Below are 18,140 nucleotides of genomic sequence, written 5' to 3'. Positions count from 1 at the left end.
GGCATGTCAATTCTGTTGTATATTTACATTTTCTCCACTCTTTTTTCGTTCATTATAGCTCACAATAAGTCCTGTAATTCTAAATTAATAAACACAGTTTGAAAATGTAATAGTGATTAGCTGATCACAGGGCAAGTTGAACATTACATATATAATTTTTTTTTCTTTAACCCTGACTCCCAATCTAGCTAATTGCAAAGTTAAGCTAACTCATTAACACAGCTGCAGTTTATTAATCACAGTGGTTTTGATCTGTGTTTTAATTCAGTGACGTGTCTTTTTAACCAGCTATCAGAAACATATCATCACAGTTTACGTGGTTAGCCTACCATTACCTTTCTTTTAGAAAAATCTCCGTATATCCAGATCTGTTTTTAATCAGCTGAAGCTGCTGCAGCCCGATCCCGCTGCTAAATCTCACGGCGGGGGGCGGGGGGCGGGGCTTCTCCCACCAGCACACCGCGCGCCGTAAATCCAGCAAGCTGATTGGCTGTTTCTACTGGGAGGCGGGACTTAATACCTGAACCGGCTCCGTGATTGGTCCGGTCTGTCTCCTCATTAATAGAACAGCTGATCTGAGCGAAACGATATCATTTTTGGGGGGGATAAATCCACCTGTTTCTAATATTTGGTGGGACATGTCCCCCCCATCCCCCCGGTTCCTACGCCAATGGATACAACATACTCATGAAACAGGATAAATTCACAAAATAAGACAACATAATTGAACAAAGTGCAATAATAATAATAATAATAATAATAATAATAATAATAATAATAATAATAATAATATGCAATATTTCTGCTGGACTTTTTGGATTTGATGTATATTGAATTTTTTTATATTTAATTATTTCCCACTGTTCCTTTTATTTATTTCTTGTTTACTCTAATGACGCTGCTGGAATAATTTTTACCTTATTTACCAGCCACTTGTTGAAAAAAAAAAAATCCCAATCAGCCATAACATTACCACCACTCATGGGTAAAGTGAAAAACCTTAATCAGGGTGTCTCTTTGATGTGAAGATGCTTGAAGATGAGGAAGAAGACACCGCAGGCATTGCCTTAGGTGTAATACAATTATTTATTACAAAGACTAAGACAATATCTACAAGCTGGTCCTCGGCCGCCCTGGAGAGAGATTCCAAGTCCAATTCCTGCTCTCTCCCCTCACCGGACTTGGGGAGCTGTTTATACAGGGTGTTATGGTAAACATCTGGAAACACTTAAGACATACTCTTGACCAGGGGTATTTTATTAGAATTCAGTACGGTCCAGTTGGAGAAAATTTTGTCATATTTTTGTTTTATATATATATATATATATATATATATATATATATATTCTGTCTTTCTGTGTGTGTGTGTGTGTGTGTATGTATATATTCTAATTTTTCCGCCAGTTCTCGGGCTCCCTATCTCTTTGTTAAGGCGCTTTTTCCTGGCCGCGCCCCAATTCACTAGATGGGTCAGTGGTCTGCACAGATCTTATTGGCAGAGGGGGGCATTTGGTGATTGGTCTGTGCGTTTACTGCACAGATAAAAAAGAACAGCATCTCGTTCATACACAGCACTGAACTACAACTCCAGGCATTCTTGCTGGTGGCAGTTAAACTGCTTGGTTTCAGGAGACATGCCCCAAAGCGGCGAGTGAAAGGCGGAGAAAGCGATTAGAAGCGATGCCGCGTTGCTGCAGTGTGAACAATTAAATTTCCGCCACTTTAAAATTAAATCCTTCTCTGTAGTTTATCGGTTTGGGGTTCGCATTGGACAACGTCTGGGTCCGGACCCGGACTGCGGTCTGCCTATTAGTGACCCTTGCTCTAGACATAGGCTGCGTCCGAAATCGCGTACTTCCATACTAAACAGTATGCAAAAGCAGTATGCGAGATGGGGTAGTGTGTCCGAATGCGCAGTAGGCGAGTTTGAGGACGCGAAAAGTTCCCGGATGACGTACTGCACCGGGAGACATTTTTAAGTATACAAGCCCAGCACACTCCACCCGCTAATATTTCCCACAATCCACCGGGAGCCGCGCTGAGCTGAGAGACCCGGCAGTGAGCGGGGTAGCGGCAGAGGGGAGGAGAGAGGCACAGAGAGAGAAGTTTATAAGGTGAGAGGATAGTCAGATATCCAAACTATTTTGGTTGTTTGTGATATCAGGCTGTAAATGAAAGATTTATGAGGGTTAGTTTAAGTTAAAGTAGCGAGTTATAGGGGTGTGGGTTTATTATTAATGCTGTTGCAGACACAATAACTTTATTTTCGTATCTGAACTGCTTTACTGAGCAGCGTTAGCCCTGTGCTACTGAGATAAGTTAGCTTAGATAAGAGTTATCAAACTTATCACAACTCTTTATTAATCTTCTGTTCTACAACACCAGCGTTTACTAACTCACTACAGCCCTGTATACTGCTGCAGTGCTGAGGAGCTGGAGCAGGTTTCATTTAATACCGATCAGTCTGTATAAACTCATCTGAGGAAAAAGGCTGCTGATATCAGAGAGGCTTTTCAACAGACAGACAGACAGACTGGTTGCCAAAAATCACATTAATAAATTATAACCCAAATCTGACCATTTTATTTAGTTTTATTAAATAGCTAGCTAACCAGCCAGGATGGTAAGACTTTTATGTTGTTCTGAATTTATATTTTATTTGTTTAATGCCCAAGCTAAACTTTATGATTTAATCTGTGTGTTTTTCAGATTCAACTATCCTTCCTACTGGAGAGGATGAAGATGAAGAGAGGGAGAAAAATGAACAATAACGAATAAAAAAATAAATAAAATCACTTAAAAGACTTGTCATTCTTGTATTTTGTGGGAAATGTATTTGTGTAAATATGCACGTGAGGGAAAAATATTAAATAAAATTACTAAAATATTTTTTTAATTTACATTTTATTGCCAAATCTGACTGCTTCTAGCATATTTTATTTAAATCAGAAATGCATATATGTTGGCCTTTATGTTTAATGCAGTCAGTAAAAGATAATGTATAACAATAAGGATCATGTGTTTAAATATTTATGCTACAAAAGGGAATTCTGAGGTGAAATGGAAAAGCAGGAATTAATTAACATTTTGGTATTTATCTTTGAAACTTTTTGATAGTTGTTTTGTTGCATAAGCAAGTATTATTAATATACTTCATGAATGTTAAACAATCTGTTCATATTTATTATTAAATATTTCACATTTGAGGAAATATTAAGTTTTATTTACAATCAGTGTTTATTAGATAGAACTGGTTGGGGGTTTATTTATTAATAAGAGCTGATTAATTAGGTGATTTTAATGAAATTAATTAGGGTAAAGCTCTGTAAAGTGTGCCGCTGGTAGAGAGGGGTGAGAGGTGAAAGGGCGTCTAAGGTAAGATGGTGGATGTAGTGCGTCCGAGGCTGCGTGCGTACTGCGGTCTGGCGTACTGAAAAAGCGTACTGCTTTGCTCGACAAGCAGTGCGTACTCACCCCAATCCAGTACGTACTGCTTAAGTACGCGATTTCGGACGCAGCCATAGAGACAGCCATAGGATGGGTCTTCCTAGAAGAGTGGTTACATACATTAGTGAGAAAAATAAAGAGAAAATATAAGCTGAAAATTTACGACAACAGCTAAAGAAAACAGCTAAAATTAGAGTCTGACCAGCAGAGAGCCTGTTCTTACTGGGGTTTGATCAAGTATGTGACTCAAATCAAACGCTACATACACTGCAGTATGCTGAGTGGGTGGAGCTAAACTGCTGTAGGTTGAATGGGTGGGGTTAAATTGAGGAGGCTGAATAAATGGGTGGAGCTAAACTGCTGTAGTTTAAATGAAAGAGAAAAAGGGAATGACAAGAGACTCACTGATTAGTTTATTTCACAATTCACCTAAAACACACCCATAATTAACACACCGACACACCTTAAATCCAGTTTCATGATGCACTATAGATCACTAAAATAAGTCCCTTACTCACCAATTTACTAATTTCTGTAATCAATCACCCCCCCCCCCCAAAAAAAAACTTTTTCTGCTATGTAAAATAGGTAAGTGGGTGTGGTTTAGAATTGGTCTACAAACACTGTAGTGTGTATATAGCGTGTGTGTGTGTGTGTGTGTGTATGGTGTGTGTAATTGTGTGTGCATGTATTGTGTGTACCTGCAGCAGGGGGCTGGTGTGTGTATGTACACACAAGGACAAAATTGTTGGCCCCCCTCAGTTAATGAAAGAAAAATCCGGAATAGTCACAGAAATTTACTTGAATCTGACAAATGTTTATTACACAGTAAATAGTAATAAATAAAACTTCTATGAAAACAAACAAATGAAAATCCGACACTGATTCTGAACCGTGCTAAAACAAAATTATTTAAAAAAATTAACTCATTAAACAGGACTGGACAATAATGATGGTACCCCTGAAAATAATGTGATCAAAGGGAGGTGTTAAATCAAGGTGTGTCACGAATGAGCATCACAGGTGTCTTGTAATCAGTCAGTGGGGCTGTATTATATTATATTATATTATAGTATTATTTTATTATAGTGGGTCTATATATAGAGCTACAGGTCGTTACTGTGTTTGGTGAGGAACATGAACCAGAGGAAGTGAAGGAAAGAGTTTCTGAGGAGATCAGAAGGAGAATTATAAAGAAGCATATTTAAAGTTCAAGGCTATCAGACCATCTTAAAGATGCTTGATGTTCCTGTAATGGTTGTAGGAGGAGGAGTTGGTTGGAGGAGGAGCTGATTGGAGGAGGAGCTGATTGGAGGAGGAGCTGATTGGAGGAGGAGGAGCAGGTTGGAGGAGGAGGAGCTGATCGGAGGAGGAGGAGCTGGTTGGAGGAGGAGGAGCTTGTTGGAGGAGGAGCTGATTGGAGGAGGAGGAGCTGGTTGGAGGAGGAGGAGCTTGTTGGAGGAGGAGGAGCTTGTTGGAGGAGGAGCTGATTGGAGGAGGAGGAGCTGGTTGGAGGAGGAGGAGCTTGTTGGAGGAGGAGCTGATTGGAGGAGGAGGAGCTGGTTGGAGGAGGAGGAGGAGCTGATTGGAGGAGGAGGAGGAGGAGGAGGTGGTTGGAGGAGGAGAAGGAGGAGCTGGTTAGAGAGCACTAGGCAGATGAGAGACGCGATGTCGGCGCTGAGCACCGGGCGGGCGGAGGGAGGGAGGGGTTGAGGCCGGGTGGTGGAGGTGGATGTAGCGGGATCTGATCGCTGTATATTTTTATATTAAGGTTATAATTTGGAGCTGTTCTGACCGGAAGCTCTGCATCTCTGTAGCCGCGCAGTGCAGCGGGCAGGCCGGCCGCCACAGCAGCTCAAATACACAGTTTTGGGTCTTTTGTTGTCGTGATTTTTCACCCCCGGCGTCGTTAAGGGGTTCCAGAAGATTGTTCTGCTATTTTGTATTTTTTGCCTGTTTATTACCGGACGCGCGCGCTGAGGATGATCAGCCTCCGTATCTTAATCCGCTCGAGCTTTCCCGGCTAAAATATTCTCTCAGGCTTTTTCTGACGTGGTTTTAATAACCCCAGCATCGACAAGGGTTTCCAGAACACCGAGACTGAACCCTTTTAACCCTTTATCCTCGAGTTTTATCCCGGCCTGAGTTTCTGGGGAGCCGGATGCTCCGGACCAGCAGGATGGAGGAGTTTGTGACCGAGGAGGAAGAGCCCTGGTACGACCAGAGAGACCTGGAGCAGGGTGAGTCCTCCACACATTTACAATTTAAAAATAAAAGCGTGATGTGAGGAAGAAACAGCTATCTGTAGCCTTCAGCACAATGGCTACAGATACAGATGTGTGTTAGCCTGAAGCTAAAGGATTTAAACAGCAAATCCTCGCATCTCCACCCATTGTTAGGATTCTCCATCCTCGGTTGATGCCCCTCTAACAGCACAGTAGAACACAAATGGCGTCTTTAGCGCGTCTTCAGCATGAACTCAGCATTCATTAGGGAGCTGGTGTTGAGGGAGTGAGGTTGGTAACAGGCCTGGATACTCCAGTGTGTAACTAACACTTTACAGCTCAGTGTAATAAAGAGACCACACACAATTAGACATTACTGAAGGACTCAAATATATAACTTACAGGTCTATATCTATAAAATTTCCACTGGGTTGAAGGTACATAGAAGACCCATGATCAACATAAATCTCGAGTAAAGCTGATAAACACATGGCCAAAAGTTTGGGAGACCTAATTATTCATTGTTTATTGAGTCCCGGGTATAAAGGCTATGTTGTCAGTTTGCTGAGGTGTAGCTGTGATTAGATCTGATAATTAGAGCTGGTTAATTTTTTTTTTTTTTTTTGTAGGTAGGTTTTCATGTTTGCTCCGGACATTAACATGTGATTTTATATATTCAGCCACAGCAGCAGAATTAATTTAGACTATTCAGTACTCCAGTTTTCGACAGTGCCTTGGTTTATCATGTCCAAACGATACGCAATGCCTGATTCAGGCCAGTCTATAAAACCAAATAGCTTGAGTTTGCTTGGTTTCGTGCAATGGCCTCAATGTTTCTCTGTCATTTTCAACCACAGCCTGTCAGACTGTGTTATTCTCCAGTCTGCTTTATTTAAACTGCCTCCCTCCCCCAACCTTCTCTCTTCAGCTCTCTACCTTCAGCATCTCCATCACTTCTCCTCCTCTCCTCTTTTCTTATCTCTGCTCCTCAATCCTGAATACCTATTATTTCAATCTTGTCAAAACAGACACAGAAATGGACTTACAAATTAATCTATTTCTCTCTGTCTCGCTCTCTCTCTTTCTCTTTCTCCCTTGTTTAAATGATGTCATTGCCTTTTGTCTGCCCTCTGCTTATAGTGCTTTGTCATAAAGTGCAGGGTTACAGGACAGCCTGCCTCTGGTTTCAGTGCTGACTATGGGAAAACTAAGAGTCTTTTTTGTGTTTTTGTCTAATTTCACACAAATTAAAAGCAGTGAAGTATTATGTTCTCTTTATATGCAGCACTCAGCTTAAAGAAACAGAGGCCAGTCTGATCTAGTAGAAAAAGCAATGGAATGTTTGGGGAGGGAATTCTCATCATTTGTGGATTTTCTGGGCTAAGAAAGACATTCTTGGCTCTGAATGTCTGCGGAGGAGTTGGGAGAAAAGTCAACTTGTTTTTAACAGCTGTGTGAACAGATCAGAACAGTGCTGAATTGTTGATGCTTCATTGCTTATTTATTGTGTTTATGCATATAAAGGGGTCATCTGTATTCTTATGGATATCTGTAGGGGTGTACCAAGTCACAATAGCTCACTATATAAATGTTTTTTTTCTTCATTAAGTACATTCATGACACTGATCTAATGATAATAAAAAACTAAATACTTCAGTTATGTGTTTTTTTTTTTAAAACAACAACAAACTTTTAATTAGTAAGATTATTTAGACATTGGAATTTAAATATAAAAAGCTTTCATTTTCGACATACCAGCTCATTCACACAATGGGCATTTTTGCCAAGTATACATAATGGGCGATATTGAGGTCAGTAAAATGATGAATATTGTAATTATTGTGATCATTGTGATGGGCCTAACCATACAATAATCCCAAAATAACATGCAAATCATGCAAAAATCTGCGTTATGCAATTATAATTACAAATCTCTACTAAGGACTTTTAATTTAACAAGAGGGCTACAGGAAGTGCACAAAAGGGGGAAATGAAAAAGAGATTACCTTAACTCAAACTAGATAACATTAAGTCAAGTTAAGAAAAAGATTGATGTGAAGTACAGGCGCTTTATGACTGAGCACTCTTCCGTTCCTCAGGTGAAAGTGAAAGGGGAGAGAAGAAAGAGGGACAAATTGCAAAAGGAGAGAAAAACATACCTGTTTTTAAATCATTTATTTTCCATTTACATGCTCATTACATTACTCAATCTCAACTAAGTTTAATATTAAAGTTTCATGCTTCAAAAATTAGGAAAATATTTTTTACAACTTATATACAATTATTTTCAAAGCCAATATTTTGCAGATCACCCAACATAACAGGAGGGTTTAGCATCATGTAATAACCAAAACAAAAAAAATCAAGGCTATTATCATATATTAGGGAAATTTTGTCTTGTTAATTATTACACCAAAAGTAGTGTTATATAATTATTGTTTTTCCTATTTCAGACATCTGGGTACTGCAGTAGAAATGCATCATAAAATTACTGATTTTAGGCACACTTGTTTTTTTGTTGAAATACGTTCACTTTATAGTTAGCTGCTTTAATCTTTGTCATGGTGTCAAATTTGGTATCAAGAATTGTAGAATTTTAGTGGTATTACTTTTGACTACCTGATACTGTCTTATATTATCACATCCCTTGTATAAACTCCCTTGTATAATCTAGAGGGCAGGATCATAATTTCATTATTTACACATTAAATCACAGTTACAGATGAATCTAGAGTTATTCTGTTAAACCTTCTACACTGTACGACCGCCTGACACTGCTAGTGTGCTAGTGGAGGTTAGCTTAGCGTTCCAGCTGCGTTTGATACTCTTCCTTAGTGAATCGGCTAACCGCTAAGCTAACGGTAATTTCACCCGGTCAGGTCTTACTTTAAATAAAGTACAGGCAAAACCAACCCTGAAAAACAACTTAAATCAGTGTAAAATGTGGTAGTTTGATAAATACAGGGAGCAGTGAGTGGAAATAAAATTAAAAAAAAGAAAATTACTTTGTACAGAAACTCCCCCGCAGTATCGACTCCGTCCGCCATGTTTTTAAATCTAAGTGCTGAAACTCTGATCTGGTGAAATGTGTTACATCTCATCCTGCTTCAGAATCAGGGGAAAATAAGGACGCTGACCATGAAGATCATATGCTGCTCTCGGAATGGAACAGTTATTTTCTCAGGAGCACAAAATACTGTCCCAGTCCGGCGGCTGCCGTCAGAAAGGAACGCAGCTCTTGTCTCCTCCTATGGAAAATTGATATCGATCTGGCTCTGGTGCTCCCTGCACTCGCAGGAGAGGAAGAGGGGGAGGAATCAGTCAGAGGGAAATGGCAGTTTTATTGCCTGTGGAGGGAAATCCAGTTCAGTGGTTAAAGTAGGTCAGTATAGAAGAGAAGAAGACGGCAGATATCTGGAATTTCACTCCAAAACAAAGTAGCTGCTCTGAAAAGTGTTGCTCGGTCTGGATCTAAAGAACCACAGTCCAAACCAAGGTTCATGTGTTTGTTACATTATGTAATTTTCTTCTTGTTAGTTTCAGTTTCACACTGCAGTTTAGTAACTGAAAGCAAATTTACTACAACGTGTCATAATTATTTACCTATGTGGGCGGAGTTTCACCATGCTCAACACTGAATGGGTTGTAGAATGTTGTTGATTCAGTGAACTGTGTTTGGAAGTGTTATGTCGAATTTTGTCTCACTGCAAGAATTGGGTTCTATTTCATGTGCATGACAAACCTGCACTCCAAGAATAGAGACACAATTTAGCAAAACACCTGCTGAAAAGCAACTCCCTTTCACAAACCAATCAGTGTAAAGTATAGTGAGACTCCGCCCATGTAGGTGAGTAATGATGACTGAATGTAATAAAGTTGTTTATTCGCTCAGTCACTAAACTGCAGTGGGAAACTAAAACTTAAATAAACATAATAAATACAGAACAGAACAGTTTCAGGACTTTCAGGTGTAAAAACGCCTCGGTTGTGGGGTTCAGTTTGGTGAGCTTTAACTGGATGATCATGATTTTGCCCTGAAGTTGGATTTACCTGCTGATGGAGGAAACAGAGCTGCTTAGTCTCATCATTTCCAGCCTCTGGAGACAGAAGAGTGGGAGATCATGCAGTCGGCGTGGCTTAGCATCTCTCTCTGCCTCTGCATTATTCAGTATCTGATTAAGTGGCATTAAGGCTGGGTTGATCTGATTACAGACGGTGGGGATTAAGTCTGTAGGGATGGTGGGTGGGAGTGATTGGCTGCGTCCATGTCCAGCAAGACAACACCACAAAAACCTTCTCACTAAGAGCATAAAATCACAGGATATGTGAGAACAGGATCGAGATGGTGTTGAAATACTTGCATCAGAGACGCTGTGGCTCTTAATTACAGTTTAACAGTTAAAGTGTTTTTAAAATCCGCTGCAAATATGCTGTTTATTCTGACGCACAATTGCTTAAAATAAAGGATATAGACGACATTATATTATATACTGTACTGTTTCTATAGGGTTACAGAAGTAGCTCAGTGTTATGCTAATGTTCTGGGCTGCTCTTCTAGAGTACAGTTAGTATCATTTATCAGATTGAACTCTGCTGTGAGTGTGTGTGAGTGTGTGTAGATAGATAGATAGATAGATAGATAGATAGATAGATAGATAGATAGATAGATAGATAGATAGATAGTCAGTAATTCTGTTATTGATGATGTGTGTTATTGTGTTGTTGGAACATTAACAGTATAAAAAGTTCTTTACAGTTTTAGTAAAGTCTGATGTCTGATGTTGGTGTTAAATGGTCAGTGAGATCTTATTCGCTGTCAGCTAACACTACTGTAGTTATATAGAGCTGGGGGCGGGCCTATAAGTAAGTTATATATAAATATAAAATATAAATTACACACACACACACACACACACATTATGTGTATTATTTTTTTTTTCATATCGCCAAGAGTACCATTATCGCTATAATATCATGAAATATCGTGATATTATTTTAGGGCCACCCCTAGTTTTTATATGTTTTGATGTGATAAATGATGTATTCTAATTTTGTGGAGCAAGTCAGCTTCACTGTGACGGAGAACAGGCCGAGTGTGACCCACTTCCGTCTCTGAGGTCAGATCAGCTCACATTAATCAGTGTGAAGATTAAAATAACCTGCTTATGGGGAATTAAATCATCTCCTATAGGGAACATCACATCCAGAATCCTCAGCCTCCGTCTTAAAAAGAGCTTTTTACTTTTACAACATAAAAAAATCTAACGTTAAGGGTTAACATGATGTTGAAATGTGTCTTTATGATCATTTTTCTCGACAGCAGCTTTAAATACGATACAGAATTTAATATAAACTTTAACACACAGCCTGTACTAACAGTCTCTTAAAAGGGGGCGTGGCCAAATGAGGTGGATACAGGTAAATATGGAGAAATTGGGGTGTGAAATCCGTCTGCTGTTGAATTATTAATGTTGCTGTTCTGTTTCCCATCATGCTTTGCGTGTCTGTGTGCAGATCTGCACTTGGCGGCGGAGTTGGGGAAAACGCTGCTGGAGAGAAACAAGGAGCTGGAAGATTCTCTGCAGCAGATGTACATCAACAACGAGGAGCAGGTGCAGGAGATCGAGGTACGCCAGGCCACGCCCTAATGTTTAGAAACCACACTGATCATGTGATCAGAAGGAGAGTGTTGATTGGGTTGTTTGTGATCATGTGATCAGAAGGAGAGTGTTGATTGGGTTGTTTGTGATCATGTGATCAGAAGGAGCGTGCTGATTGGGTTGTTTGTGATCATGTGATCAGAAGGAGAGTGTTGATTGGGTTGTTTGTGATCATGTGATCAGAAGGAGAGTGTTGATTGGGTTGTTTGTGATCATGTGATCAGAAGGAGAGTGTTGATTAAGTTGTTTGTGATCATGTGATCAGAAGGAGAGTGTTGATTGGGTTGTTTGTGATCATGTGATCAGAAGGAGAGTGTTGATTGGGTTGTTTGTGATCATGTGATCAGAAGGAGAGTAGGCTTGTTCGAGATGCGGCTGCAGAGATTTTTTTGCAGACCAGCTTTTCTGTCCTTTGTTCTTGGAAATAAATACATCATGCTCATTTACACAGCTTTAATTGTTTAGCGCATTTCACAACACAAAAACAATAGAAGAAAAGAAAAGTAGATCTCAGTATAATAGTTATGTAGGTTTAAAGATAATTAATAAGAGCAGTTCAGGGCGCTTTATAAAACAGTAAAAATGATAGCAGTTGAGTTTTAATATGATATAAAATGCAGATTATGAACAAATAAATATTTTTGAATACTGCATGAAAATGAACTGTCTTGCTACTAGATATGACAGTGTAAATACTGTGTTTTTTAAGGGGTTTTAGAGGAGATATATATTTTAAAATAAAAAGATTCACACGTGATAGGTGTCGGTGGATCTTCTAACCAATGGGGATTAAGCTCTGTCGTCATCAGGGCGGCTCTAGGCTCCCGCAGTTGGTGGGAAGCAACTGCAGCGCCTGGGTCAGACGGCTGCAGGCAGATTTCACTCGCGGGACTATAATGCCGGAAGTCATCGTCACGTGATGAAGGCGCAGACGCAAGTCGGACAAAAAAACGAACCAGCATGCACCATACCGAGCCAGGCGGCGATCGGACTGCGCAGCGCCGGGTTAAGTCGAACAAGCCTAGTGTTGATTAGGTTGTTTGTGATCATGTGATCAGAAAGAGCGTGCTGATTGGGTTGTTTGTGATCATGTGATCAGAAGGAGCGTGCTGATTGGGTTGTTTGTGATCATGTGATCAGAAGGAGCGTGCTGATTGGGTTGTTTGTGATCATGTGATCAGAAGGAAAGTGTTGATTGGGTTGTTTGTGTGCAGTATTTGTCGAAGCAGCTGGAGATGCTGCGTGAGATGAACGAGCAGCACGCGAAAGTGTACGAGCAGCTGGACGTGACGGCGCGAGAGCTGGAGATCACCAACGAGAAACTGGTGCTGGAGAGCAAAACCTCGCAGCAGAAAATCGACAGGTGAGTCTCAACACAATACTTCTCGTTTTAATAAAAAAAATAATAATAAAAAGAGTTTATGTAGATATTGAGCAGCTAAACCCCGGCTCACGCTGTCTTTACCCTGCTGCTCTCTATGTTGTCATTTTGAAATACGGTAATTTTTGTTTTTTGTTTCCGCTCGGCTCGGCGCTGGCTGTGCTGCTGCTGATAAAAAGCATGTTTTCTAAAACAGATCTGAGATCAGCGTTTTGTTGTGTAGTGTATCTACAGCGTCTCTGAACGTCAGATTAAAGCTCTGAATTCTGTTATCTGTATAAGATCAGGGGATTCGCTAATCGTTAATCAAGTCGTCTTTTTGTTTGCACTACAGTTTTTTTTCTGTTTGTTTCTCAGAGCTGAACTTGGTAAGGCGTAAGAGGTAGCACAGCAGAGGCGTGGCTGTGGGCGTGGCTGTGGGCGTGGTAACGCAGGGCTTTCAGCACCAGGAGGAATCTGCTCTAAGAGATAAATGTGGTTCAGCGTTCGGCGGCGGCGCTACAGCCTGTAAAAACACCTTTACTGTTCAACCTGGACTCGACCTGCAGCCGTCAGCAGAATATATATATATATATATATGCTGAGCCTGAGAGGAAACACACATACAGTTGTGCTTAAAAGTTGGACCCATTTAGAATTTTCAATATTTTTGCATAAATTTGACCTAAAAATTTATCAAAAAGCTAAGGCTGAAATATCAAATGTCATTCAATAAGAGCAAAATAAATCTGGCATATCTTCATTGTCTTAATACACATTTTCCACAAGGGGGCAGTGTTAGCCTTTATTTCTGTGGCCCTGAATGAAGAAAAAATGTAAATAAGCACTAAAGCACTAAATAAGAAGACTTATTTATGTACACTACCCTCAGACGTTTGGGATCACTTACAGATTTCTGTCTTTTCCAAAGAAAACTTATTTTTATGCAATTCACAAACAATTGTGTCCATTGCACAACCAGTTTTATTTTATCAGATTTTTAAAGAAAGAAAAAGTTTAAAAAGTCTAATTTGTGTAGAGGCATATTTTGCTTATTGTTTTGGTGCTGATAAGTGAGCATAGAAGTGATGCCAATATTCTAGGTTAGTTAAGTATATGGAGCATCAGCAGTTGTCAGGATGCTTATAGGCTCAAAATGGTCAAAAAATAACAACTTTCTTTAGAGAGTCGTCAGGAAGATATCAGCTAAAAATGAATGAAAATATCTTTTCATGCTGTTAACTACTTCCTTTAGAGAGTAACTCTGAGTGAGGCTCCAACAAGGAGAGAATAAGGAGTGGGAGGCCCTGATGCACAACTGTGCAAGAAGATAAATATCTTAGAATGCAGTTTGAGACAAAGACACCTCATCAGATTGTCAACAGACAGCTGCACTAAATGGAATGCATCAAAATCACAATCAAAGACTAAGTGGTGCCTTTAGGGTGCTGGACTTCATAGCAGAATTGTCAATAAAAATAAAAGTCTGCAATGGGTTAAAGAGAAAAGATATTGGACACTTGAAGACTGGAAGAAGGTGTTATGAACTGTACGTTTTTTGGTTCAGATAAGAATATGTGAGTAGCAAGAACAATGTAAAGATACAAGATCAATGCTTGGTGCCATCTGTGAAGCATGGTGGAGACAGCATGATGGTCTGGTGATGCTTTGGAGGTAGTAAAATAGATTTATATAGGGAGGACAGACCCTTAAGTAGGAAGACTTCCACGCCGTACTCTGGACAGAGCCTGATTTGGGCCAATGAGTCAGCAGAGTTCTGACTGTAATGGAGTGAAACTCTGAAGTTCAACCCTATTGAGATGTTGTGGGAGGAGCTTAACTGTTTGGTACAGAGGAAGCTGATCCATGTTGTGGAAGGCTTTTCTGGAAGACAGGGATGAAATTACATCAGATTACCTCCAAAAAATTAACAGCTAGAATGCAGAGGGTCTGGCTTTTTGATGAAGAAATGTGCATATATATATATATATATATATATATATATATATATATATATATATGCAGACTAAACTTAATAAATAATATATTTGAAATAGTTAACTCTTCAGCATCCTGAAGATATCTTACTTTCTGTTTGATTTGCTAAAAAAAACTTGCTAAAACGACACTGCTGACATTTTACTCCAGCCACTCTGAGAGAGAAACTGTCTGATTGATGTAAAAGCTGGATGTCTGGAGTAAAGGCTGGATGTCTGGAGTAAAGGCTGGATGTCTGGAGTAAAGGCTGGATGTCTGGAGTAAAGGCTGGATGTCTGTGTTTGTGTGCAGGTTAACCGGTACGATGGAAATGCTGCAGGGTCAGGTGGACATGCTGACGGCTCGAGTGGAGGAGCTGCGGACTCTGGAGGAGCTTCGGGTTCGGCGAGAGAAGAAAGAGAGGAGGAAGACGGTTCATTCGTTCCCCTGCCTGAAAGAGCTCTGCACCGCCCCCAGGTACCGACCCCTCACTGGAAACCTCCCTCATTTCTGTCTTTCTCTTCTCAACAAATCTCTCAGCATCACATAAAAAAACACACCTGACATATTTTCCGTTTAAGGACAATGATCAGATTTGGGTCACATTTACACGATGTGTAGACGTAGCTTTAAGACAGCAGTTAAAAAGTAATAGTAAATGACCTGCAGGTGCTAAATCGACTGAACTGAATGTACCGTTAGCTGATCTGTTTTTTGTCCAGGTACGAGGATGGCTTCGTTGTGTCGGACCCAGGCAGCGATGACCTGCAGGTGCAGAACTCTGCAGACGAGGAAAACGAGCGTCTGCGCGGCGCGGTCGCGTCTCTCCGGGCGACCGTCGCGGCCGAGCGGAGTCGCCGGGAAAACGCAGAACGCGAGTGTGCCGCTGTGCTGCAGGAGTTCGAGCGGCTGGAGCAGAGGCTGCTGGGAGCCGAGGGCTGCCAGCGACGGGTACACGAGCTCGAGGCCGAGCTGCAAGAGATGCAACAGCTGCGCAGGTCGCGCGCCCGACTCCTCACCGGCGAGGACGGCCTGGAGCAGACGCTGCTCAGCAGCGCTCCGGAGACCGACACGCCAGAGGACGCAACCGCTGCGGCACAAGAGGACGGAGGGTCTGGGGAGACGCCGGTGCGTAAAAGCTGTAGTGACACAGCTCTGGACGTCATCTCCGCCGTGGACGCCTCGGGCAGACGCAAGGGCAGTTACGCGCTGCATGCCAACGGCGTTCGCAAGCGCGGAATGTCCATTCTGCGTGAGGTGGACGAACAGTACCACGCGCTGCTGGAAAAGTATGAGGAGCTGCTGGGTAAGTGCAGGCGCCACGAAGAAAGCCTGCGGCACGCCGAGGTGCAGACATCCCGACCCGTATCCAGAGACCCGTCTATGAAGGAGTGCCGAGCCGCCGAGTCCCGGGAGCCGCCGCAGACGCCACCCTCCACGCCTGAGGCCATGGAGGGCATCAGCAGACAGGTGGAGGCTGTGGACAAGCGGCTGAGCCAGAACACCCCTGAGTACAAAGCCCTGTTCAAGGAGATCTTCTCCCGCCTGCAGAAGACCAAGACCGATATCAACTCCACCAAAGGGAGAAAGAGTGGAAAATAACCGAATAACTGCGGATTTTGCGAAACATAACGCGCCACAAGTTTTACTTTCTAACCCAGGGGTTCTTTACTCCATGGGCACCCACTGTCCTCTATACCTTTCCCTGCTCCAACTGCTGATGAGGAAGATCAGCTGATGAGGAAGATCAGCTGGGTGGGGAAAACTGTATATTGTTTCAGTCAGTGGGTCCTCATAAGTACACAGGATGGGGGACTTCCTTCTAACCAACGGTGACTCTGTTTACACCTGATTCAGGTTCAAAAGTCAATGTTAAAATTCAGATGTACGAATTACACTAATAAATTATCTGAAACAGTTAATGAAATGATTTTCATTCATTTGGTTTCAGACAAAAAGTGTTATTTCTACTAAAGCTTTAAAATTGTGTAGCAGAAACTCTTTTACAGCACAGGAAGCGGCTAAACGGATACATAACTACTTTCCGCATAACGAGTAGATTTGCATATTACGCTGCACACAGATTTTAGTCCTGTTTTAAAACAAAAGTGGCTAAAAATCTTATCAGGATAAAATTCAGAACCTAATCACATTGGTGTGATTAAAAAGTGGTTAAACAGGTATAAACAGAGTCTTCTGTTGTGTTCTGTTTTAACTCCAGCAGGGCGGATTTATAACTCAGAGCCCCACAATCCCAAATTTTGAATCCAACATGGCCACCCTGCATCTCAACAGTAATAAAGCAGTATTAATATTATTACACAGTTTATTATCATTACTGTATAATTATAATCTATCCACTATTAAATCAGTCCAACAAACAGTACTGTACTACTCAAGTCTGTGATTATATGGGGTTTAATATCTGCTAAAAAAAATGCTTTAGCTAAAAACGCTATTTTGGGACAATGATAATCTGGGACATAAAAGTGGAAATGTGTTGGTTAGATTCACCATAAGACACTGGAAAGGAATTAAAACACCTGTATGACGTAGTGTAAAATGATATGAATGTTTATCTGGTTAAATTTAGCTATGATGTCACTCCAACTCCAGCATTTGAATTCTGATGTAAACAGAACCCAACATTTAATAATAACTATAAAAATTCAGAAAAGCTCATTAAAAGTTAATTTTACTGCAGTGCACAGTGGCTATAGCTAGATTAGCATACTGTTGCTGCATCTCAGATCAGGAAGCGAGTTATCAGAGTTCAGGTCTTTGGTTGTTCATGTTGGTTTGAGTTGTGTTTCCAGTTCATTGTTACTCTTACTGGAAATTAACTGGGCAAGTTCTGAAAAGATACAGCAGTTCTCTGCTGAAAATTTCCTCTCTTTTCACACTGTATCTGAATCTGCACGACTGTGTTTAACTACGCCTCACTTCTGTACTCGGATCTTTCCAATATTAAAGACGCTTTGCTTATAAAGAGTTGTGTGTTTTTTACTTGGAGAATGACTGAATGAGAAGCAAAATAAATAGTAAAAATGGGAGGAATGTCCACGACCAGTGACTGTATATAAACATCAACAGTGTAGCGCCTCTGCTGACTGGTAGCTCCACCCATCCCATATATTCACTTCCATCTCTTCTAAACTCTCCTACACTCGGTAGTATTAGTACTCGTCCGTATTAATACGTTCTTTTGGATCAGACCAGAACATATTTAAATGCGAGGAGAGCCCTGATCAACAGTGTTTAAAACTTGATTCATTTTATTGATCGCTGGAGAAGATCCTCTCTGCTGCTGAGGCTTTAGGATGCACTACAAACTCATAGAGTGGGTGAGTCTGGCCTTTACTCCACTGACTGATTATAAAATGAAAAACACTGATTTGGATTTTCCTAAATTTGTATTAAACTGAAGGGAACAGAACCTCAGTGTTTAAATACAGTCACTGCGCCACAACA

At 40.9% G+C, this 18,140-nt stretch overlaps 1 protein-coding gene and 1 long non-coding RNA gene across 2 annotated transcripts; both read left to right on the top strand.

Annotated features, from left to right (window-relative positions):
- Window positions 1–1,830: 1,830 nt before the first annotated feature.
- LOC125798505 (uncharacterized) lies at window positions 1,831–2,811 on the top strand. Its single transcript, XR_007437307.1, has 2 exons — window positions 1,831–2,114; window positions 2,710–2,811. It is a non-coding gene; the product is annotated as an uncharacterized LOC125798505 (long non-coding RNA).
- A 2,333-nt stretch (window positions 2,812–5,144) lies between these two features.
- Window positions 5,145–17,658, top strand: cdr2l (cerebellar degeneration-related protein 2-like). The gene is made up of 5 exons (XM_022671457.2): window positions 5,145–5,687; window positions 11,187–11,299; window positions 12,547–12,695; window positions 14,982–15,146; window positions 15,392–17,658. Exons 1-5 carry the CDS (start codon window positions 5,609–5,611, stop codon window positions 16,269–16,271), a joined length of 1,386 nt encoding a protein of 461 aa, XP_022527178.1. The 5' UTR covers window positions 5,145–5,608; the 3' UTR covers window positions 16,272–17,658.
- The last annotated feature ends 482 nt before the right edge of the window (window positions 17,659–18,140 follow it).

This window comes from Astyanax mexicanus, unplaced genomic scaffold, assembly GCF_023375975.1.
Source record: "Astyanax mexicanus isolate ESR-SI-001 unplaced genomic scaffold, AstMex3_surface scaffold_59, whole genome shotgun sequence".
In the NCBI taxonomy this organism is placed as follows: domain Eukaryota; kingdom Metazoa; phylum Chordata; class Actinopteri; order Characiformes; family Acestrorhamphidae; genus Astyanax; species Astyanax mexicanus.
Note: the sequence above shows the minus strand (reverse complement) of the source record. Positions and strands in the feature narration are given on the sequence as shown.